This window comes from Schistocerca gregaria, chromosome 4 (genome assembly GCF_023897955.1).
Source record: "Schistocerca gregaria isolate iqSchGreg1 chromosome 4, iqSchGreg1.2, whole genome shotgun sequence".
In the NCBI taxonomy this organism is placed as follows: Eukaryota; Metazoa; Arthropoda; class Insecta; order Orthoptera; family Acrididae; genus Schistocerca; species Schistocerca gregaria.
This window is the reverse complement of record NC_064923.1, coordinates 338,961,183-338,987,753: the sequence shown is the minus strand read 5'-3', so window position 1 is coordinate 338,987,753 and position 26,571 is coordinate 338,961,183. Positions and strand designations below refer to the sequence as shown.

Here is a 26,571-nt window from a genome sequence, read left to right as displayed (position 1 = left end):
AGGAAGAAATCTGAGGGTGCTAAATCCGGTGAATAGGGCATGTGGGTCAAGGTAGTCGTCTTCGTTGAGGCCAAAAACTGGCGATCACTGGGAGCCCTGTGCGTGGAAAGTGTTGTCGTGATGCAGGAACCACTTGCCGGAATCCCACCAGGCCGGACATTTTCGCAACAAACTTCTGCGAAGCCGTTTCATAACCTCCAAATAGAATTGTTGGTTTACTGTGTGGTTTTCAGGGGCAAATTCAGAGTGTATGATCCTTTTGATGTCAAAAAAACAGATCAACATCGTTTTCACATTCAATTTCACTTGTCGAGCTTTTTTTGGTCGAGGTGAGTCAGGTGACTTCCATTGTGATGACTGTTGTTTACTTTCTGGATTGTACCCATAGCACCATGACTCATCACCTGTAATGATTTTGTTGAAAAAATGTGGATCATCTATGAATGCGTCCTTCATTTCGAGACAGGCTTGAACGCGGATCCCTTTGATCTCGGGTAAGAAGCTTCAGCACGAATTTTGCTGCCACTCTTTGCATCTCTAAATTGATGGCCAAGATGTGCTGAATTGAGCTCCAGGACAACCCGGACAAGTTCTCGACTTGGTCGATTGTTCTGCGTCGATCTTCACTGATGAGATCACGGATTTTGTCGATGTTGTCTTCGCTTCGAGCAGTTGAAGGTCGACCAGAATGGGGCTGATCTTCAACCACCATTTCTCCCTTTTTAAACCGAGAAAACCATTCGTACACTTCTGCTTTACTAAGAGCATGGTCATTGTAGGCTGTCGGAATCATCACAACAGTTTCTGCTGCGTTCTTGCTGAGCAAGAAACAAAACTTCACTGCCGCATGGTGTTCATAAGAACTAGCCATTTCCTTGTGTCATGTCTGCACTGTACGCACACTCAAAAAACTGCCAAAGAAACCACACATCTCACTGTTGGGTGACGCCGCGTGGCAGAATGCCTTAGCAGAGCTCCTACTACAACCGTCTGGCAGCGCAACCTGCTACTACAAGTACATGATGTGCAGCATTACGATTCTGGTTACTTTTGGGTCCCACTCGTATAAAAGGTCTATATAAGAGCAATGTCCTTGGGGGTAATATTATGGAAATGGAAGAGGACATAGTTGAAGATGAGATGGGAGATATGATACTGCGTGAAAAATTTGACAGAGCGCTGAAAGACGTAAGTCAAAAAAAGGCCTCAGGAACAGACAACATTCCATTAGAGCTACTGATAGCCTTGGGAAAGACAGCCATGACAAAACTCTATCATCTGGTGAGCAAGATATACGAGACAGGTTAAATACCCTAAGATTTAAAGAAGAATATAATAATTCCAATCCCAAAGAAATCAGGTGCCGACAGGAACAAAAATTACCGAACTATCAGTTCAGTAAGTCATAGATGCAAAATACTAACACTAATTCTTTACAGGTGAATGGAAGAACTGGTAGAAGCCGAACTTGGGGAAGATCAGTTTGGATCCCGTAGAAATGTTGGAACACGTGAGGGAATACTGACCCTACAACTTACCTTAGAAGACAGATTAAGGAAAGGCAAACCTACGTGTCTAGAAATGGTAGACTTGGAGAAAGCTGTTGAAAATGTTGACTGGAATACTCTCTTTCAAATTCTGAAGGTGGCAGGGGTAAAATACAGGGAGCGAAACGCTATTTACAATTTACAATCAGATTGCAGTTATAAGAGTAGAGGGGCATGAAAGGGAAGTAGTGGTTGGGAAGGGAGTGAGGCAGGGTTGCAGTCTATCCTCTATGTTATTCAATCTGTAAAGGAAACAAAACAAAAATTTGGAGTAGCAATTAAAAACCACAGGGAAGAAATAAAAACATTGAGGTTTGCCAATGACAGTGTAATTCTGTCAGAGACAGCAAAGGACCTGGAAGAGCAGTTGAACAGAATGGACAGCGTCTTGAAAGGAAGATACAAAATGAACATCAACAAAAGCAAATCGATGATAATGGAATGTAGTCTAATTAAATCAGTTGATGCTGAGGGAATAAGATTAGGAAATGAGACAGTTAAAGTAGGAAAGGAGTTGTGCTATTTGGGGAGCAAAATAACTTATGATGGTCAAATTAGAGACGATATAAAATGTACACTGGCAATCGCAAGGAAAGCATTTCTGAAGAAGAGAAATTTGTTAACTTTGAGTATGGATTTAAGTGTCAGGAAGTCCTATCTGAAAGTATTTGTAAGGAGTGTAGGCATGTATGGAAGTGAAACTTGGACAATAATCAGTTTAGACAAGAAGAGGATAGAAGCTTTCGAAATGTGGGGCTACAGAAGAATGCTGAAGATTAGATGGGTAGATCACATAATTAATGAGGAGGTACTGAATAGTATTGGGGTGAAGAGGAAATTGTGGCACAACCTGACTAAAAGAAGGGACCGGTTGATAGGACACATGCCGAGGCATCAGAGGATCACCAATTTAGTACTGGAAGGAATTGTGGAGGGTAAAAACTGTAAAGGTGTGTGACAGCGTAGTTGCTCTGTACAACTTCCATCATCTTCACATTTCAATGTAGAATATAATGCTTTTGGTATGAGTATCACAATAGGCATGACTCGCAGCAAGACTGAAGAAGACCACATTTTTATTTAGAAACAGCTGTGGCAGATATGAACATATTCATTAAAAATGAAGGTACATCCAGGAAGGAGGTTAGCGAACAAGGTTTACATTCGTTTGCAGGAAACACAGGCGTTGTTTGGTTGACATCTTGCACAGAAAGTAGCAAACAACCACGTTGAAGTGAGAAAAATTAGAGAAACAGCTTGTTGTAATGTGGACACATAACCAAGAATGTTAGGACAACTTTATTAGACCGTGGCATGTGCACCAATCACGATAATACAAGCTGAGCACAATAAGATACAGCAAGTGTATGCATACAGAATAACATGATAACTGAATGTGAGTTTAGTGCAGCAGGGTTTAAATAGGCTTTCAAGTGTATGCACATTACTTCATTCATCTATTCTTGAGGAACAGCTCGGATTCACAAGGTGTCCATGGAGTCTTCCTCTGCGAGGTTCTGACTGAGATGAGGTGCTGATACTGGGAAATATGGTCGGAAGTACTTGGGGCACAGGCAGCATCACAGCCCACCTTCTTCATCTACATTTACATCTACATCTACATGACTACTCTGCAATTCACATTTAAGTGCTTGGCAGAGGGTTCATCGAACCACAATCACACTATCTCTCTACTATTCCACTCCCGAACAGCGAGCGGGAAAAATGAAGACCTAAACCTTTCTGTTCGAGCTCTGATTTCTCTTATTTTATTTTGATGATCATTCCTACCTATGTAGGTTGGGCTCAACAAAATATTTTCGCATTCGGAAGAGAAAGTTGGTGACTGAAATTTCGTAAAAAGGTCTCGCCACGACGAAAAACGTCTATGCTGTAATGACTTCCATCCCAACTCGTGTATCATATCTGCCACACTCTCTCCCCTATAACGTGATAATACAAAACGAGCTGCCCTTTTTGGCACCCTTTCGATGTCCTCCGTCAATCCCACCTGGTAAGGATCCCACACAGCGCAGCAATATTCTAACAGAGGACGAACGAGTGTAGTGTAAGCTGTCTCTTTAGTGGACTTGTTGCATCTTCTAAGTGTCCTGCCAATGAAACGCAACCTTTGGCTCGCCTTCCCGACAATATTATCTATGTGGTCCTTCCAACTGAAGTTGTTCGTAATTTTAACACCCAGGTACTTAGTTGAATTGACAGCCTTGAGAATTGTACTATTTATCGAGTAATCGAATTCCAACGGATTTCTTTTGGAACTCATGAGGATCATCTCACACTTTTCGTTATTTAGCGTCAACTGCCACCTGACACACCATAGAGCAATCTCTTCTAAATCGCTTTGCAACTGATACTGGTCTTCAGATGACCTTAATAGACGGTAAATTACAGCATCATCTGCTAAAAGTCTAAGAGAACTGCTCAGATTGTCACCCAGGTCATTTATATAGATCAGGAACAGTAGAGGTCCCAGGACGCTTCCCTGGGGAACACCTGATATCACTTCAGTTTTACTCAATGATTTGCCATCTATTACTATGAAATGTGACCTTCCTGACAGGAAATCACGAACCCAGTCGCACAACTGAGACGATACCCCATAGCTCCGCAGCTTGATTAGAAGTCGCTCATGAGGAACGGTGTCAAAAGCTTTCCGGAAATCTAGAAATACGGAATCAACTTGAGATCCCCTGTCGATAGCAGCCATTACTTCGTGCGAATAAAGAGCTAGCTGCGATACACAAGAGCGATGTTTTCTGAAGGCATGCTGATTACGTGTCAATAGATCGTTCCCTTCGAGGTGATTCATAATGTTTGAATACAGTATATGCTCCAAAACCCTACTGCAAACTGACGTCAATGATATAGGTCTGTAGTTAAATGGATTACTCCTACTACCCTTCTTGAACACTGGTGCGACCTGCGCAATTTTCCAATCTGTAGGTACAGATCTATCGGTGAGCGAGCGGTTGTATATGAGTGCTAAGTAGGGGGCTATAGTATCAGCGTAATCTGAAAGGTACCTAATCGGAATACAATCTGGACCTGAAGACTTCTTAAGTCAAACCATACAGTAATATGGGTGGCATCAGCACAAGCTCCATGTCCACATCACGTCCAGAGCCTGCTGCTGCTGTTGGTGGTGGTGGTGCCCCCACAGGTAGCATCTGAGGTGGAGGAGACAGCTCCAGTATGAATAGCGGCTGAATCGGTACTGGTAGCATTATTGGAGAAGCTGTCCCAGGTCCATCCACTGGTGATGGGGGTCCCCTCGTATGTTGTGGCAGGGATCCAGTCGCATCAAGGGATCCATCGAGTAACAAAGACAGGTGTGGTGACGTTGGTCATCCACGTGCATGTGTGACTGGTCGTAATGATGTGCACTGAGGCCCTCCTCCATTCAGATGTCAGAGACGGTGACCATGGCATTGGGGGATGACAGCGGGAATTCAGTTTGGGCGGGCCGGAAATGGGACAACGGCTGCACGGGTTGGCATCCCTGACATGAGCCACAGGACAGGCACTAGTGTCCGGGGTTGATGCCTGTGGAGCAATTCAAGGGGTTTGTTGTCGTCGAATGGCGTGAACTGATAGGAAGACAGAAACTGATCCAAGGCAACATCAGACAGGGACCGAGTCGTTCACTTCTTTATTTGTGTTCTGAATGTTCTAAATACCCTTTCAGCCTCACTGTTGGACTGCAGGTGTAAGAGCGGGGCAAAAATGTGGTGAATCCTGCGGGTGATGCAAAGCAGGCAAACTCCTGTGACACAAACTGAGGACTGTTATTGGAGCCCAACATTGCTGGAAGTCCTCCTATGGAAAAAAATTTTGAGGGGGCTGCCAAGGTGCCAGAGGCCTAAGTTGATGGGTAACATACAACATATGGGAACTGAGAGAATGCTTCAGTAAGTATTAGGCAGTACATATTCAGGAAAGAGCCGACGAAATTGATGTGGCAATGGTCTCAGGCCTGCGAAGGCTGTGGCCACGAGGAGAACATCACCTGAGGGGCAGCTTGCGGTAATACACATTGAGAACATGCTGTAATGTGACTAGTGATGTCACCATCCAAACCAGGCCAAAAAACATGAAGGCAGGCTAAAACCTTTGTATGTGACACCCACACTGATCAGCATGTAGCAATTGAACGATACTCGAATTGAGAGCCAAGGGAACCACTATGCGAGGAGCTGAATAGTCCATATCAAGGAGTAGAACATCATCAGTAACAGAGAAACAATGTCTAGACACATAGTAGTTATGGAGATGGTTGGATGCCCACACCCGCAGTGGAGGTGCCTCACGCCAGCCATGTTGTATGCAATGTATCACCTTCTGTAAAATCGGATCAGTAACATTAGCCTGCACGACCTGAGCACCAGATTAGAAAACCATCAATAGTCTGACGAATGCATTCATCAATGTGGAAACAGAGCAACTCCCCCACATCAAAAACTGGGTCCGGACCAAAAGATCGTTCTTGACCCAGTTGGTATGTTACGAGATAAAAAGCAAATTGTGAGACAGACTTCAGTTTGGAAAACTCCGTTTCACACACCTGCAACCAGTGGAGAGACATTCCCTCATGCAGCAAGGCATGTCACAGTTGGGCAGCTGATGGTGTCCCCGGCAAAAACTTGTGATAATAAGCAATCTTACACACACACACACACACACACACACACACACACACACACAAGGAGTTCTTTGACTCGTGTAGGATGTGGAAGAGCCACAACAGCAGAGACATTCTGACCAAGGGGTTTGATACCAGCACCAGAAAACTTGAACCCAAGAAAAACAACACAAGGATGAAAGAAAAATGCATTTCAGCCTGGCAGCCAGATTTTTAAAAAAAAGCAACCCCCCCCCCACACACACACACAAGTTGTCGAGATATTCAGCATTGGAGGAGCTAGAGACCACAACACCATCAAGATAGTTGGCACAGACCTCACGAGTTGTTCAAGAAACTGCTGGAAAATTGCCAAGGCAGTGGCCATGCCAAATGGTATCTGCAAGAACTGATACAATCCAAAAGGCGTGTTAACAATGATGAGCTGTTGAGAGACAGCATCAATGGAAAACTGGAGATCTGCATCCGAGAGGTCGATCTTGAAAAAATATTGACTACCAGTAAGCCTAGCAAAAAGTTCGTCAGAGTGAGGCGAGGGATACGTGTCAATCGTAGACTGTGGATTAACAAAAACTTTGAAATCACTGCACAGATGTAACTGTCCTGACAGCTTCATCACAATGATTAAGGGAGTAGCCCATTCCATGGGTGTGATTTGTTGGATGGCCCCAGAGGCTCTGCCTCGGCCTGTGCCTTGAGCTCTGCCTTGACTCGATGGCAGAGCACCATCGACACCAGGTGAACCTGGAAGAAATGGGGTCTGGCCGGAGGTTTCATGGGGAAATGGGCTTTGAAATTATTGGCACAACCAAACCTGCAGAAAACAAGACCAGAGAAGCCAGTGGACGAACCACAGATTTATATGTGACTGGACCGAGACACTTCCTAAGGTCAGAATGCTTTCTTTATGGTAGCTGACTAACGTATGTAACACTGGCACTAAAGTCCATGTACTTTTGCAAGTTGCATGGTGACACGGCAGCACCAATGTTGACTTGCTTGTGCAAAACCTTCAGATAAACCTTGACATCAATAAAAAGATTATTGGATGCAACAGGCACGTCCTATACATAACTGAAATTCATGTCACCATCTGCAATAGACTGTTGGAATTTTGCATTGCAAACAGGAGCAATGTGGCCTGTTTTGTTGCAATGGCAGCAAATGGAGCACCGCTTAGGACAATAGAGCCTATCATGGGTGACAAAACTCAACGGACAAGATGGAAGCATCGAAAACTTGCATTGTTGTTTATTACCACACTTGCTGTGCTGCTGCGGCCTTGGTTGCTGCAGTGAGGTGGGCCAGCTGCTGCAACATTTTGCTTGTGTGCAGACTGCTGCCTGTCGCCCCCCCCCCCCCCCCCCCCCCCCAGTGAATCAGCCGACAAACAGTGGGAGGCAAGCAGGTTAAACTTCTGCAACCTCGCACCACAATTCAATTTGAGTACCTGCAGCCATCAAAACCTCACACAATTGAGCAATGGTCAGAATGTCTCAGAGGGAGGGGTTTTCAGACCAAGAGGCCCACTCACGAATCTCACGATCAGGGCAAACTGAATGATTGCACACGAACCACTTGGTTGGCATACGACTCCTTATGTACATTGGTGAGAAAGTGACAAATGAAGATCGCACTTGTTATCAAACAGAGTGAAGACTAATCCTGCGGGGGGCAAGATGGCAAAGGAGTTGATACATGCAAGGCAATAATGAAGACAAAAAAAGCATGGCATAAGGTAAAATCAGTGAAAATGCTGCTGCAGCCATTTTTCGTAGCTTCCCATTCTTCAACTGACTCATCATAAGCTGGAAACGGCAGGGATAAATGACCGGGGTAGCGACAGGCAAAACTGGAAGTGCAAGGGGTGACATAGCAGGCGATGTATATTGAGAGGGACTTAACTTGGCAAAACAGAGACAAACATTTAAGCATTTGCAATACCATTGTTTGACTGTGTTGCACTGTGACGAACACCCCCTGCTGCTGACTGAGATGCTGTAAAAGGAGTAAGAACCCCTTACTGATCAACCAGCCAACATAAAAAATCATCTGTAGCACCATCAGACATTGTATACACAATGCAGGACCAACCATAGACTGAAAACCATGTGGAGATCAATCCCACACCATTGTAACTCATGTTGTAATTTGGTCACTCGACACAACCAAGAATGTTAGAACAACTTTATTAGACTGTGGCATGTATGGCATTCATCATATCATACACTGAACACAATAAGACAAGGCAAATGTATGCAAACAGTAATAACATGACAACTGAGTGCAAGCATAGTGCAGCAGGGTTTAAATAGGAAGTCGCCCATGTCCGGTTCTACCGCAAGTTCGCAGTAATGCTCTTTCGTAACACACACTAATGGATGACAACACTTTGCTAGTATGCACAGCTTTCAAGTGTGCGTGCATTTCTTCACAGATGACATGGAAAGCTATTTACAATCAGTCCTAGAAGAACATGTCGGTGAGACATGGCTACTACTTTTACTTTCAGGACACAGATACAACAGCTGACTGAAGAATGTTTACCAAACAAGGATATTATGTTAAAGATATTGCCACCAAAGATAACAATAAAGGGTCTCCAAGAAGTCACAATACCCCTTAAAAAAATATACATGGGAACATGCCACTGACACTCCATTACCTGGGCAGTTGAAATTCAAGTATTGCAGTCAACAAAGAATGACTACATTTTTAAAAAAATTGAAAATGTAAGCAAAGCAATGAAAAATTCAAGATGGAATAAAGACAACATTATGAAAAGGATGAATTGCTACTTACTCTACAGTAGAGATGTACAGTCAGAGGCATGACAAGAAGATTGTGAAACACACACACGCACACACGCACGCATCAAAAGGCATCTCGCACACACATATGACAACTCTCTCTGGCTGTTGAGGCCAGCACTCCACCTTATGTTATGATATGAGCTGGGGTGTCATCACGATACCTCCCAGGACCTTAGCACGGCAGACAATTCATTACAGACAATAATCTAATCCCATGTGGCTCGGTGAAAGTATAAGATTACAGAAGAATTGTACGAAAGTGCTTAGGAAGCCTTTTAAAGCATAGCCCATGAACTGTTCTGCACAGAGTCAATGATGACATGGAAACACACAGGATTCTGTGTACAAGGCATAATGGTGGATGCATTTATCTTCTGGATCCATACTTGTTATATGTAAGAATTTATACATGCTATACATAAGAACTTCAACAAACAGTATACTATTTTCAACTAGGGGGACTTCTCAGACACACTGTATGCTGTCAGTATATGGATACATGTTTATTTTTTACATAGTGAAAGCTGCCTGCCAGCCACTGTGTTGGATCTGTACAAAAATTGATAAACTACAGGTCATGTTACATGACTGATATTTAATCGTCAGTCTTCACTCTTCTCTACCACCAACTTTATGCAGAAAGGTAAATAGCTACGTTAACGTATGTGTGGAAAAGAGCTGGTAATAAAATGCATATACCTGTTGTGAAGTTGATAATGTGATCACCGTGGCTTTGGATGCAAGACTACTGCAGAGTGGATACTTAAAAAATGATGTGGTATGTCCACATCTTACCCACTATCAAGTGTGCTTATTGTCCCATTCCAAGACATTATAATCATTTCACTGAAACTCCTCATTTACACTTTGTTGACTAATAAGGGGAAACTGTATAACAACACTGCAATTTCTGTTTTGAGAAATATGACTGCAAATGTTGGTCATAACTGTCTGTTTCACAGCACTGTTTCTTCAGGGACCTGTGCTTCTGTAGTCTCCAGATTTGGTAATGTTCAAAAACTGATGCAGATAAATAACAACTGTGGGCCGTAGGAGAGACTGATCTCCATACTTTAAAGTCATTTTATTCAGTTTTAGCTGGGGAACTTTTCTTGTTAGCTCCCACTATTGTTGCACACTTATTTTTAAGCTCACCTTGTCATGGACTCCAGCATCCAATTTATTGAGACAATGGACAACATGGGCCATGTCTATCCATGGACGTCCATCTTCAGTTACTTGGTGGTATAAGTAATCACGGAAAAGCTTCAGCATGTAACGATCCCCTGTTTCAGCCCAAGTGGGATCCATATTAAGCCTTAAAGAACAAGAAGTGAATGTTTTGTTAGCTACATTCATACAAAATATACTAATTTGCAATACAATATTTTCCTGTGAAGCAAAATGTTTTCAAGTTCAGGCCTCTAAAAAATTACAATATATTACAAATATATAATAACTAAAGTTTACAGACAGTTCTTTCAGTTACAAACTTAAAGGGGAGAGTACGCTACAATTTATTTAGCACAGAAAACAACAGACAAAAACAATGGAGGTCCCTGATTTACAAACCTGACCTAGGAAGCTAGTAGTGGTAGAAGTAGAAGAAGAAAAAAATATAAATAAGTGTTACAATTGTTCTAGTTCAGTACTCTGCTTTGTCTTCTAAAAATCAAGGGCTCTTTACATGGAGATGGGAATAAGCTAGACACAAGGGGCAGTATAAAATAGGCTGCAGTTCATAGCAGATATTAGTACAGTGCCCCTAAACAATATACGATTACAATAAATCTCCTATGTAGGAATCAACAAAGTTTTCACAATGAGTGATCATCACAAACTCTGCTCCCTCAGCCTCTGATTATTGAATATTTCATCAGTTTTGTGACTGCAGAGAGTGTTTCCAACTGAGAGAAAACAATTTATCATTCTTAATTGGCAGAAATTGTTATATCTGAAACTAACAACAGGCATGTCCCAAAAGAGAGTTATAAAACGAATATTGTACATGGTATACATGAATGACACAGGCCTGTTTCCAGATGATTTACTGTATGAAAACATAGGAAGACCTGCAGAGGTTCAATGCTTGTCATTGAGACTCTACGTAAACAAAGTGGTGTTCAACTATTGAAATATCTGTCATTGTTGGAGACATCACCCAGCTGCACTCCCGTAACTTGTTTCAACAAATGTACTTCAATTTATTGCTCGTACACAGGTCAAAAGATCCAGTACTCTTTTATTTCACAATTTACAATCAACCATATTCCAAACTGTTAAATAACAAGCAGTATGTGTGTAACATTATAAAGAAGCAACAATATAGGGCTAGTTGTATGAAACACAAATCACATTCTGAAATTCATTAGAAGAATGCTAAAGAAATTCAAGTCACAAAGAAAGCATGCAGCTTAGCAAATCCTATTTCAATAAATAATTAAATAGCATTCATCAGTTTTGAGCCATCAGTGGATCAGACTAACAGAAGCAGCAGAAATGAATCCAAAGACGCCTGTGTGTTTTTTAACTTGTTAATTTCAGTAAGCACAAAATTGGAGATCTCATCAAAACAAATGCTACAAAAGAGGTAGTGTTCACCATGGAAAATTTTACTGTTAAAATTCTGAGATCGTATTTTCTTACAAAAGCTTACTGGCAGCTGTTCTTCTTGAACACTATTCATGTACAGAACATGACACTGGGAATCTATAACCTACAATAAGTACCCTCCGCCTTATACCATGAGGTAACATGTGGACTAGAGACATAAAGGTGGAGGAAATATGTAAAGACAAAATGGATGGACTGATGCATTTACAATGCTACACAGTTGGGGGGCGGGGAATAACAATTACAAAAGAGGAAATAAACCAAATGCTTCTGTATGGATGAGAAAAATTGGAACAGAGTAAAAATACATATTGTGAAACGTAGAGCTGCACTTGCATGGAAAAGCAAAAATCATCAGTGCAATATTTAAGCTCACTGGTACATGAAGCTTATATGCTTGTTGTGGTAGCTTTCAATCCAGAGACTGGTTTGATGCAGTCCTCCACACTAGTCTATCCCTTGAAAGCCTCTTCATCCACTGCAACACACATCCATTGGAATCTGCTTACTTCATTCAAGCCTTGTTCTTCCTCTAACATTTTTACCCTGTATACTTCCCCCCATCACCAAACTGATAAGTGCTTGAGATCCCAGAATGTGTCTTATCAACCAATCTCTCCTTTTACTAAGTTGCACCATAAATTTCGTCTCTCTACAATCTGATTCAGTAGCTCCTCGTTGACTATTCGATTCACCCATCTAATCTTCAATGCACAACTGTAGCACCACATTTTAAACACATATTCCCACCTTTTTCAAAGTCACTGTCCACATTTCACTTCAAGGCTACACTCCAGACAAATATCTTCAGAAAAGGACACCCCAATATAACCATTTATGTTATATGTTAACATATTTATTTTTTCAAAAAGCTATTCTAGTTATTGCCAGTCTACATTTTATATAATCTCTCTTTCTGCTATCATCAGTTATTTTGCTGCCCCAAACAGATAAACTCTTGATATGTTAGTTGATTGGGGGGGGGGGGGGGGGGGGGGGTTAAGGGACTAAACAGCAAAGTCATCTGTCCCTCGATTTGAGAGCAATGCATTCACAAGTAGAGGCATCTACCAAGAACATGATCAGGTCTAATCGGAATATACATAAAAGTAAAAACAGAAAGTCTAAAATGTAATGGCCATCTTTTGGACTGTCAATAATAATAGCAAAATGAAACAAAGAAATCAGCAAGTGGGCTTCCCTGGGTCTCTGTACACAGAAGAGAACGTTCCACCCACAGTTGGCCCATCCCTAATCCATTACAGTCGAGAGCACCCTCTATTCAACATAGTGTGACACCCACAATGGAAAATTGGGTGCACCTGATAGGAGGCAAACCAAATCTAAAAACAACTGAAACAGAGGAAAAGAGGGATGAAAGAATGGTCTGGACAAGGTGGGAGATTCCCCAACCCCAACCACTCTGCCCCTGCTCAGGATGTAGATTAAAACCTTAAAACTGAGAATAAACATCACTTTCACAGAGAAAACTGGGAAACAATTCAATCACCCATGAACTGTATCACACTATTAGAGACAATGTGTCCAGAAGTCTGTACTTAGCATGGAGGGGCAAAAGGAGAGGGCATTCCACCGTAATATGAGCTACAGTCTGTAAGGCTCCACAACCCCAATGTAGGGGTGGTTGAGGACACAAAATGAAACTGAGGGTTAACCTGTTATGGCTGATGTGAAGATGACATATGGTGGTGGATTCCTTCCGGGGGAAGCAGAAGGAAGAGTGCCCTGCTGCACCAATCTTCTCAATTATGCGGAGTTTATTAGATGCAGCAGTAGACCACCAGATGTCGTTCCATTTCTGAGTGAGCAGAGACCTTATGGGCACTTGAAAATCTACACCTGGGATCATCAAAGGGGATTGAGTAACTGCTCCTCTAGTCAAAGAGTCAGCCATTTCATTCCACAGGATACCCATGTAACTAGTGACCCACAGAAAGACATCTATGCAGGCAGCATCACAAAGGTCAGTGAGAGGGTCTTGAATAGCAGAGGCAAATGGGTGGCAAGAATAGCATCAATCAACAGTGTGGAGACCGTGAGTCAGTACATATTAAAACACAGTCAACAGAAGCCCTTTTTATAAACTGGAGGTCTCTGCTAATAGCTATCAGCTCTGCTGGAAACATGGCATTCCATACTGGCAAGGGATGTGAAAACATATCCTGCGTGATCCACAGTTTTGGAGTTGTCAGTGTAAAAAATGACAGCATCCACGAACTCTTTAAGAATTGGATGTAATGGATGCTGAAAGGTCATGGGGACAAACGAAACATTAGGAGCCTGAAAGAGATTGGTAATAATCCATGGCCTGGGCATAATCCAGTTGGGGGATGCAGTAGGGGACGGGAGGGGGGGGAGGGCGAGAAGCAAAGTCCAGGAGGAGAGATGGAAGAGATCTTACCACAGGATAGCGACATGCATTCCAAATGGTAATCCTACCCAAGATGGGTATCAGAATGACGACCCCTAATATACAACGAGAATGGGATACATGTGATGATCAGAGAACTGTCCAATAGCAACTGGTTAGGAGACCAAGAGCTGGTGCCATCAAATTTGAAGAGATAAGATCTCCACTTCAACAAGGAGACTGTCTATGAGAATATTCCAGAAAGTCCAGATGGTACCAGTGGACAAATGTATGGCATGATGATGGACTGTGTCCAACAATTTCAAAGCTCAAGGAGCCATCAACCAATAAATCTGGCATGCATTGTCCAAGTGGGACAAAACCAGGGCCCAGTAAATATGGGTAAGAGCAGCACCAGGCACAAGAAAGGAGAGAGCTTTAAGCTTCTGCATGCAGTTAGTCTTCAGTTGATGAATATGAGGCAACCAAGTCAGACTTTTATCAAAAAAGGAGACCCATGAAACAGACTGTGCTACAACGTACAGGGCTGTACAGTTCTGAGTCAGGATACAGTGTCGTACGATGACAGAAAAGCAAAAGCATGACCAACATTTTTGTGGAAGAGAACTGGAAATCATGGGAAAGGCCCCTTGCAGTGCCTGCAGGATGGCACTTTGTAGCTGAAAAAACCCTCCAAATAATTTGCAGGGGTGACCAGCAGCCTAACAGAGGTCACTAACCCATTTATGGCAATGAGGAAGGTTGTGAAACTCAACCCAGAGCCCTGTAGGAGGTGAAGTACCAACTCTAACATACAACAACCAGTGGGATAAAAACTGACAAATAAAAGTAAGCTGGGAGCTACGAAAGTCCCAGTCAAAGAACAATGTCATGATGCCAAGTGGTGCTGTACACTTTAAGTATGTAAGAAAAGGCTGCAACAAGGTGCTGACGCTTACAGAAAGCTGGATCATTGGCAGTCCGGAAGACTATGGACCTTGGCCCACACCTGAGAAGAATAGGCATACATCCCGAGGGTGGAGACCTAGAGCTCCCAGCATGCCTTCTTACTGTATGTGATTACATAGCGAGCCTTAGCATGAAGTTGCTTAAAAGCGATAAGGTTGATCTGCAAAGTATGTTGTTTGAATCATTGCAGGGCTCATCGGAGATCAAGAATAGCTATTGTAATGTCTATGGTCGATCACAGCAATGGTCGACCATGGAGGGGACCTGTAGAAAGAGGGATAATAGTACCAATGGTGTGGATGATCTGTCAGGGAGGTGCTGAATGTAACAGCAGAGGCATACAAAGGTAAGCTGGATCTTCGAAGTGCACAGCATGGTAGTTAGTCAGTCTGGTGGTGGCAAAGAAACAACAAAATCAATGGAAATTGGTCACTGTCACAAAGCTCATCATGTAGTGACCAAAATATTGAAGCCACAATATTAGGGGAAGAGATCGCTGAAAAGGTGCCATGAGTGGCACTGAAGAGGCACAGATCATGATCTGCAAGAAGCTGGTCAACTAGAAAGTCCCTACCAGACAAATTGGAACTCCCCCCACAGGGGGTGATGGGCATTGAAGTCCCAAAGCAGTAGGAGAAAAGGAGTTGTGGAAGCTGTTGGATTAAGGGGGTCAGTTCAACATAAGTAAGTGGCCTGCCTGGAAGTGGGTAAACATTGCAAATGGTGATCCCTGAGATTGTTTTCACCCATACGGCTATTGTTTCAAACATGGTACAAAGTGGAACCCATTCACTGAAGACTTCTGTGCAAGCCATCATACTGATTCTTCCAGATGGCTCTTGGGGCCAGTATGGTTCCAACAGAATGTACAATAACCACCAACTGTTGGCGAATTGCCATCAGTGAAGACATATTTTGGAAAGTAAAGCAAACTGCAGAAGATTAGGAAGAAAGGTGCTGTAGTTCTGGCAGATAACAGCAATACCGATCACAGTTCCATTGAATGACCGTAATGGCTCAGAGAGGCATAAACGGTCCAGGAGAACTGGTCATGCCACACAATCACTGCCTGTCACTAGTGGGGATGGGACCACATCCAAAATCAACAACTCAGAATCCACCTGAGTGGGGGAATCTGGACCTGGAGGGGGGCATCATACGAGTCTTGTCCCAATTCTTCTTCTTCTTGTTCTTTTCCTTTCTAACCTCTGATGGGTATGATTTGTTCAAGAGGCTATCTGTAGTGAGCACATGGACAGATGAAGAGCGAGAAGTCCTGGGACCAAGAGGCCATGGCTCCTTCAGCCATTGTTTGGCATCATGCCTCTGGTCTGCGGGTTGCTCAAGAGAGGGATCCCAAGAGAAAGAGCCTTATCACCAGTAGACACGAAAGAAGAACACTTCTTTGGTCGAGTGCATGTTAGTGGTTCCCGAAGAAGGTGCTGCAGGAACCATGAGAGCAGAGGGTGCTAAGAGATCTGATTCAGTATGGATGAGGTACAGAGGGGTGATGGTCATGTTTTCTACATAACTGAAAATAATTTCCACAGGATGTACCTCGGTACAAGACAAACTCAAACAATGCAAAATCCAGGATGGAATGTAACAAAATAATGAAAAGGATAGTTGCTACTCACCATATAGTAGAGGTGCTGAGTTGCAGAAAGGCACAACACAAAGCCTATCAGAACGTTAGCTATCGGTCAAGGCCTTTGTCAGAAATAGACAACATAAGCATACGCACACACTCTCGCAAATGCAACTCGCACACACATGACGACAGTCTGTGGCAGCAGGAGCCAGATATATGGTGTTGCGCGAGTGTGTGCGTATGTGTACGGTGAGCCAGACATCTGACTCCAGCTGCCAGAGACTTTGGTCAAGTGTGTGCGAGTTGCATTTACGTGAGTGTGCGCGCTTGTTTATGTTGTCAACGTTTGACAAAAGTCTTGTTGGCCAAAAGCTAACTTTCTGACAGTCTTTTCATTGTGCCTTTCTGTGATTCAGAATCTCAGTACAAGATAGGTGGTCCAGAGATTTGTATACCAGAATCTTCTTACTTGAAATCTGGGAAAACTGGTAAATGTGGAGGAGGATGGTGACAAACAAATGTGGATATTAACAAGCAGTACCTTCATTGAGTGATCATCCACAGTTGCTGCATTTTGGGTCCTGCCATGCTGTGGGATGACTTGTGCCCAAAACAAACATCTGAAGCCCAGCGTAGGTGGTGGGACAAACGGTTTCACATCACACCTTTACACTATGACCTTAATTTCCCCATGAGGACATACCCTTCAAAGGCTAAGATAAAGGTACCTGTATCTGTACATTTCTCCTTGGGCCCTTTTTGTACCAATCTGACAAAGCGTATGCCTGATAAAGTGTATGCCTCACCACTGGAGATTAATCTGGAGTTAATCTGTTTGGAGAGTGAGGTTTCTGTGGAAGATTCCTTGGGCCATGTTCAACACTTTGTGTGAGGAAATAGTTATACGTATGTCACCTAGATAGTCACATGCCTGAAGATCTATAGATTGGGCAGTAGAGGAAGATATTACTAACAACGAACCATTCAGCATTTTTCCCGGACCCAACTTCACCAAATTTGTCTTTGATGTTTTCAACAAAAAATAATGGTTTTGCTGCAGTAAAGGTATCCCCATCAGTCCAAGTACATATCAAGCACTGGATGAAGATGGTGGTGGTTGTTAGTGTTTAACGTCCCGTCGACAACGAGGTCATTAGAAACGGAGCAAAAGCTCGGGTTAGGGACGGATTGGGAAGGAAAGCGGCCGTGCCCTTTCAAAGGAACCATCCCGGCATTTGCCTGAAACGATTGAGGGAAATCACGGAAAACCTAAATCAGGATGGCCGGAGACGGGATTGAACCATCGTCCTCCTGGATGAAGAGTTTTGCTCACAGACGACTGGCTTGTCACTCTTCCCACTACATAGACAGGGAAAGAAATGTGGGGGTCTTATCTCTCTGCACTGCAATAACCTTTTCCATCTGAAGAGGGTGCTGGGGCCTTGCAGCCACCAGGAGAAGAAGTTTGAGATTCTTCATTGTGTTCCCATGAACAGCTAGGTTCTGAATGCGCATTCAGACAGAGCCCCACTTACACAACTGAAGTGCAGCAGGTTGCCCAGAGGTTGCCTGCTAATGATTGTTCCATTTCAGCAGCCATACAGTTCATTGGTGTGCAGCACACCTTGACATTGAGCGATTTTTTATAGAGGTTTCAACCATCCTCATGATCTGGGTGGCTAAGGCAAGAGCCCCATTCCCTGTGACACACAACGTTCCACCACCGTGTAACATGGAGTTTGCTGAAGCATGCCCAGGGCTATGGTTTCGAAGGACTGGCGGTGCCCACCATTCTCCAGCTCAGGAACCATGAGCATCCAAAACTGAAAACTAAATCTAGCATGATCAGCACCAACAAGACCACCCAATGGAGAGGCAGAGGGGAAAAAGAATACCACAAGGACGGACTTGCAGCACAGAAAGAGAAGTAGCGCTGCAAGAGCCGGGCCCAGATTAAGACAACACTGGAACAGAACAAGAGGGAACACAATGGAAACACAAATCTACAGTAGAATCCCCTAAGGGATCTTATAACCTCTTTTCAAGGCACTATTAACGCCATTCAACTGATCTCCCAAGCCCTTTGCTCTCTCTGACAGAGTTGAAATGTCATACTAATTTGGATGGTTAAGAGAAGTGATGGTGGTGGAAATGAATCTATGAGGGCAGGTCATGCTTGTATAGCTCATTAGGTAGAGCACCTGCTAGCTAAAGGTATAGGTCTGAGGTTAGAGTTGCGGTCTGGAACACAGTTTTAACTAGCCAGGCAGTTTCAAATCCGCATGCACTATGGATGGGAAAAAAAAAGAAGAAAAAAAATTTATTTAACTAGTATTTATTTCTCTATTCAACACAGCCTAGAAAATTCCTGCATACAAAAACCTGATACAACTTACTCTGGACGTTCATTTACGGTGCCCAACTTGACGAGTAACCGGCACAAGCGGCCATTTTCCATTTCCTTTGCCAGTTCATTCTCTAGTATATCTGCCCTCATTTGTGCCGCATCTAGTTGGGTGTAAAAACGTGCCCCAATCATTGGCATCAAATCTGTTACGTTCCGAGGTTGCTGCTGTTGCTGCTGGCTACTCAGCAGGTACCTAACAGGAAATGATAAAAATACAAGTATATGGCCACTTCTTAGAACCAGATTTAGATTTCTACTTGAACTTTAGCATAAACACAGATAAAGCAAACACAGGAGAAAACATGTAAATGCTCCTTCCTCCTATTACCATCACTAAGCTCAAGAAATAATTTTAGATAGTTAGATGTCAAAAAACTTACCACAGTTCAACACAAAGTAGACCTTAGTGGACACTAGTGCAAAGTGAAGTATATTTTTACATTAAGGAGAGTAGACAATGAGCAAAAATTACAATATACAACAACAACAACAAAAAAAATAGTAAGGATGTAAGACAACACTGAAATAGAACAAGAAGGAGCACAATGGAAACACAAATCTACAGTAGAAGATGAGGAAGCAAGACGTTTATCTTGTGTTTCACGCTACTACCTTTTTTGGCTTCTTTTTTATGCCCCTTTTCTTTTTTTCTGTTTTCTATCAGAGATTTGGCATATTTTCACTTATATATTTACCATTCCTACAATTAATTTAAAAACGATTCATTAAAAGTTAGGTAGTATTATAGTTTGCCCAAGGGGAAAAAACAAAGTGTATCTTGCATTCCAACAAAAACTTGAGGTGGTGGTATTGTCTTTCAGTCCAAAGACCTATTTGATGCAGCTCTCCATGCTAATCTGTCCTCTGTGTGCCTCTTCATATCAATTATTCTAAGCTACATTCACTCGGCAATACATGCTGTTGTCAGACCTTGGTTCCACTTTATTCCCTTCCACCCCCCATATCCAAAATTTACTATTTCTTGATACATCAGGAGTTCTCCTATTGACTAAACCTTTGTTTTAGTCAGGCTGCATCCTAACACTCTTTTCTCCCCAAATAGTTATGAATATCCACCTCATCCATCTCCACACACATCAGATAATGACTTGCGGTGCATATTCTTAAATAAAAACATATTTTCACAGTAAAAGCATGAATGATAATAACTAGTGGAGTATTCTGAACTCAATGAACAAAATGTTGCTGGCAAAAATATAGTCAAATATAAGGAGGAAGATGAGAGGGGGAAAAAAAACAAGAAGGAAAAAAAAAAAAACAAGAAAGAAACAAAGAAAGAAGAAGAAGAAGAAGAAGAAGAAGAAGAAGAAGCTAATTCTAATGCAACAGAAGCATTGAGTAGAGGGTACAGGTTCCAGTTTCTTGGTATTTTTTATCCATGATCGTTTTTGGAAAATGAGAAAGAAATCAAAATGATGAAACCTAAGGAAACTAAAAGAAAAATTAAATGTAAACTCAAAGGCCATGTATGAACATTTATAGGTTATACAAAAATTAAGCATAAATTCTGGGAGAATGCAATGTATGAAATGCTTTCACCACCAGTAAGCAAGTATTTTTTGCTTAGAAAAAAATGCTAGAGGTCATAATAGTAAATAGTGTATCATCTTTCAAAGATACACAATTACTTCACAACAGCAATACTGTAGCGTATCTTCATGTTTCTTCCAGTACACTGACTGATCCATTAAATCTCAATTGTTCAGCCATACAAATTACATTTCCACCACTGATATTCATGTGGCATATTTTCCGGCCATCTTCAGAGCCAACTGACCAACTGTTGGTTGGCCTACTACAAAAATAGCCAGAAGGCATATAACCGAATTACCAGTGGAAGAGATACTGTAGTTCAAGCTCTTCTGCAAATCATTGTAGAACACAGAAGTAATTATTTATAGATCTAAACAACATTAACAAACTACCATCACTAAAAAACACATGTCAATAATTCTTCTGTCAGTCCTTGGTGGACCAACATTATAATAAATGGAAATCATTACTAAGCTTATATTCTACACAATTAATGTATTGAGTTAGCTGGTTTTCAGGTTACAAGTCCATCATCAGACTATCCATCTCCGAAGGAGATACATTGTTTGTAAACAACTTTGGAAAATATTTTACCCATCTAGACTGAGGCAAAAACACACAGTATGGTGGTAAAACAATTTAAAAGGTAAAATGTTTAACAATAAATAAATGCAAAGGGAGCAAAAAGGAAAAATATTAATACTATATTAAAAAAACTGTAGCTATATACAAATTTACATTAAATAAACAAACCAAGTAAAAAAACTGGTACATGATGAGATTACTTTAAGAGGTATTAAACATGGAAAGTTATAAAGAAATAAACTAAAAGAAAACAATTATGATACATATGCTGCCCCTTCCACTGTCTGCAGAATGTGTACATTAACACACCAAGGACAGGTATCACAGATTGTAGCAAATACACTGAAATCCTGCAACCATTGTTTTTCCTACTATGTGATGAACACCACAGCCCACTGTATTTTTAATAACAAAGATAAGACCCAATTACTAGCAAATAGTGTGGTATACAAAATTACTTGTCCTGTCTGTGATACATTTTATATTGGTCAGTCAGGCACAGATAAAGCAATTAAGCTGGCTGAACACGAATACAGCTGGAGGTTGCAGAATTATGAATCCACATTTGCTGAGCAGGTACTGAGTGAGAACCACAACTACCAGCCACAGTCCCATGTCTTTCATTTAGCTAACACAGGCCAAAAACTCAATCTGTTGGAAGTCCTAAAATCAACACACATCTAGCTCACAGTCGTTAATTAATCTTAAATGACCAAACACAGTTTAATATTACCCTTCTTCTAAACTTCACACAATCCTCACAGTTTTCCACTACATTCCACACAGTCTGTCTCTTGATATTCCTTAGTTTTCTTGTATTTATTCAGTCCCTTTTATCTTATTGAGATTGCCTATGTACTTCACATATTCTGTTGTTACAAATGTTAATTCTTTCTTTTAATTGGTTTCTGTATCACTTTCTACATTTGATAACTCTTAAGAGTACTGATTTTATTGTGTTTGTTTATTAATGTATACTGTTATGAAGGTACAGTTTTTGAATTTAGTGTTAATGTCTTTCTTGTTTGCTTCCGTCATATTTATGGTTCAACTTTTTATCTTCTAAATTACATTATCACAACACTGTCAAAGATGACATTTACTGTCCACTTGTGTCTCAATCCACATGTGTAACATTGTTTCCATTGTTGTTTCCAGACATTGTAACTTTTTTGGCAATGATAGTTAAAGTTGAGGACACATTGAGCTGCAGACAGCCACAACAAAAAGTCTTCTATAAAACTGAGCTTTCAGTCACAAGGCCTTTTTTTTAAAGTAGAAGACACACATTCACACAAGAACAACTCTCACACACACACTACTTTCTCCACTGGAAAGGAAGCATTGTGGCTGAAAGTTCAAATGTACAGAAGTATCTTTCTTGTGCCTTTCTACAACTCAACATCTCCTCAATATGGTGAGTAGCAATCCATCCAGTCCACAATATTAAACTTGATTATTTTCCATACAAAAGCAATTTCCCTAACCTCTTCATCATACACTAAATGAGAAAACAGAAAAAAAAAACTTATCTGCTGCTCACATGATGAGATTACGGAGATCTGATGAATAGGTACGAGTTACAAGATCCAATGATGTCTGAATATTCTCTCGTTGTATTGCCATGAGAGATCTGCATCCCAGTGCAAGCACTAGTTTTCCCAAGGCAGTCAGATCTTCTTGCTGTCAAACCATAAAACAGAATGCATTGTGCTGTTACAGAGATCTTTAGATTTTACATTCTACCACAATGAAAATCCAGTATTAAATTTATTTGATCGCTTTTACGCAACCACAAAATGTTCCAAATCTAAAATGTAATCTATCATAATGAGTAAACTAGTGCATCACAAGGGAAGAAAGGATGGGGGTGATGAGGAGAAGAGGAGGGGGTGAAGGAGTTCGCTTTTCCTTTCTTAATGCCTTGGTAAGCTGCCTTCGATTTGGACAAATTAGTATGAAGTATAAATTAGACATTAAATGTACTGAAGTCTTCATATTACTCATTTTTATACAGTATCATTGTCTCAAATGTAATGGGATAATAGAATGCAAACATAATTTGTTGTTTTGCCTGCTATGTTAAGGTTAACTTCATATCTTTGTAGTATGTTCTTTTAATTTTACATTTTTCTTCTGTTTTTAGATGGCAATCCAAATGGAGCTAAAAACACAAGAAAATAATATGAAACCTAAAAGTATCACCAGCACTTTAGTAAACACAGCTTCCACCAACCCCTCTGACTGCACTGCCTCAGTAGCAACCCCCCCCCCCCCCCCTCTCTAATCTACCTTTTTTCCCCTTTTTTTCTTTTTTTTCCATATGTCAGGACATAATCAATCAACTTCTCTTTTCAACCTCCTAATACAGTACTTCCGTGTGTTTTACAAAGGAAGATTCCTAGTTATAACAGGACATAAAAACTATTTCTCCATAATTACTGTTGCCTACAAATTCTAATCTCTCGCATGAATGTTATGTACCATAATAATCCAGATGCTCAGCTGCATTGCTACATTTTATGATCTGTTGTATTCTATATGTATTTCTCTTTCCTGGTTTCTCAATAGTCTACGCTTTCCTTTTCAGTTGACTTCATTTTTGTGTGCTGTTAATCTGTTTTAGCTTTAAATGAAATACCCACTGATAATGAAATGTAATTCTTTTTTTTTAGCACTGCAGTACATTGTTCTCAGTTGTCCTTGAGTGCATCCTAACAGTGTCCTTTCAATGCCAGCTTCAATTTGGGGAATAACCAGAAGTTGAGTGGGGCCAAATCCAATGAATATGACGGGGGAGTCAGGACTATGATCTGTTTGCTAGGCAAAAACTTTACAACAATTTGTGAGTGGGGCATCATTGCTGAGGAGCAAACGGGAAACCATATCTCGGTATTCAGGATGAATTCGACGAATTGTGGCCCACAAACACTAGAATACTAAAAAAGCTTGGCAATGTCCCACCGCTCCACCGACTGTGTCTGATGAGTGTCAGACATATACTGTTACATTTGCAGTCAGTATACATGCTGCTGCAATGCTAGCGCTCTTGATTTTCTACAAAGCTGTTGTTGAAACTTCAAGGATTGAATGCCACAACTTGCAGTGAAACAGCACAGCAGTTTTGAATTTGACACAAGCACTCCTAACAGCACTGGGACAAACTTTGTAGTGATGTTTCTTTTAATAATAATAATAATAATAATAATAATAATAATAATAATAATAATAAATAGTTATTTACAATTTGTACAGAAACCAGATGGCAGTTATACGAGTCGAGGGGGATGAAAGGGAAGAAGTGGTTGGGAAGGGAGTAAGACAGGGTTCTAGCCTATCCCCGATGTTATTCAATCTGTATATTGAGCAAGCAGTAAAGGAAACAAAAGAAAAATTCGAGGTAGGTATTAAAATCCATGGAGAAGAAATAAAAACTTTGATGTTCGCCGATGACATTGTAATTCTGTCAGAGACAGCAAAGGACTTGGAAGAGCAGTTGAACGGAATGGATAGAGTCTTGAAGTGAGGATATAAGATGAACGTCAGCAAAAGAAAAATGAGGATAATGGAATGTAGTCGAATTAAGTCGGGTGATGCTGAGGGAATTAGATTAGGAAATGAGACACTTAAAGTAGTAAAGGAGTTTTGCTATTTGGGGAGCAAAATTACTGATGATGGTCAAAGTAGAAAGGATATAAAATGTAGACTGGCAATGGCAAGGAAAGCATTTCTGAAGAAGAGAAATTTGTTAACATCGAGTCTAGATTTAAGTGTTAGGAAGTCATTTCTGGAAGTATTTGTATGGAGTGTAGCCATGTATGGAAGTGAAACATGGACGATAACTAGTTTGGACAAGAAGAGAATAGAAGCTTTCGAAATGTGGTGCTACAGAAGAATGCTGAAGATTAGATAGGTAGATCACATAACTAATGAGGAAGTATTGAATAGGATTGGGGAGAAGAGCAGTTTGTGGCACAACTTGACCAGAAGAAGGGATCGGTTGGGAGAACATGTTCTGAGGCATCAAGGGATCACCAATTTAGTATTGGAGGGCAGCGTAGAGGGTAAAAATCGTAGAGGGAGACCAAAAGATGAATACAATAAACAGATTCAGAAGTAAGTACAGGGAGATGAAGGAGCTTGCACAGGATAGAGTAGCATGGAGAGCTGCATCAAACCAGTCTCTGGACTGAAGAAGAAGAATAAGAAGAAGAAGAAGAAGAAGAAGAAGAAGAAGACAACAACAGTAATCTCTAAACTGTGTCCTCAGCTTGCAATAGGTTTTATTTTAAATGCAATCCCACTAACAATATAGCTGATAACTACACAGATTTGCTGCAGGAGCCTTGACTCTCGTGTGCCAGAACTCTTACATTACATTTTTCAGTGAAGCATAGGAAAATGCCTCTTGTAAATTGCTTGTTCATTGCCACAACAATTTTTTTTGCTGAATCCTGCCATTGTATAAGGATACAGTTGTGGGTTCAAAGAACAGTAATGCCTTGCTTTTAACACACCAGAATAAATGTTCCTTAGTATATGGGCAGTCTCATGTATTTTTATGACAAAACAGCACATTTTTCACTTCTACTGACCAATAACAATGTTTTTCCCTAATGAAATGCAGTTAATAGATTTGATTTAAAAGTTTAAAACCATGGTGTTATGAACTGGACTAAATATGAGTACAAACACAGCTCATCTTGGCACAAATATTGTTAACTTTTTACGTACAGAGTGCTTGGGGAGTGTATAGTTATATTTACAAGAAACTATGTACAGTAAGTCAGAGTTTTCATTTATATAGTGACTATCTCTGATACTCATTACCCTTTAAATATATGAAAGAATAAGAAGAAAATGAAGAAGAAGAAAAAGATGATGATAACGATGGTGGTGGTGGTGGTGGTGATGATGATGATGATGATGATGATGATGATGATGATGATACATTAAACTTACATACTGGATTTAGTAATTTTCTTCTACTTGCAGAATAAGCCCCTGTTCTCAAAAATAGAGCAAATCTCCTAAATGTTACCTTTACTTTGATATAAACAAGAATTTGGAAGTAGGTCCTAACAGAAAACAGAATCTTCAGGGATGTGGACCAAATTAAGGTGAACATCAACAAAAGAAAAGTTAACCACAGAGACTTAACCTGTACGCTGCATTAGCAATAAAGTATTGTTATATTGATTAGTGCTTATATCAGTAAAATTTAGCCTACTATATCAGAAAGAAAACATTGACAAAAGCTGCTACTGTTGAAGGTTTATTAAATGTTAGCTGCATATCACCTACTGATGGTTTAACATTTACTTGCTTGCATTGGTATCCTTTTAGAAAAATTACCTACATCAGCAAATAGAATATACCAATTTCTGGCTTTGTGTTAGAAGTGAGATTCTTGAATACCCTTGCAGCAGAGCATGTAACTCCATCCTGTACCCTAAACAAG

At 41.0% G+C, this 26,571-nt stretch overlaps 1 protein-coding gene across 2 annotated transcripts in view; it reads right to left on the bottom strand.

Annotated features, from left to right (window-relative positions):
- Nucleotides 1–26,571, bottom strand: part of LOC126267383 (PAN2-PAN3 deadenylation complex subunit PAN3) — a 123,821-nt gene that overhangs the window by 18,180 nt on the left and 79,070 nt on the right. For both annotated transcript variants that reach the window (XM_049972568.1, XM_049972569.1), the window contains exons 9-11: nucleotides 22,654–22,793; nucleotides 18,961–19,164; nucleotides 10,176–10,338 (exon numbers count right to left, since the gene is read on the bottom strand). In XM_049972568.1, coding sequence (XP_049828525.1) covers nucleotides 10,176–10,338; nucleotides 18,961–19,164; nucleotides 22,654–22,793 — 507 coding nt within the window. The remainder of the gene's footprint in view (nucleotides 1–10,175; nucleotides 10,339–18,960; nucleotides 19,165–22,653; nucleotides 22,794–26,571) is intronic.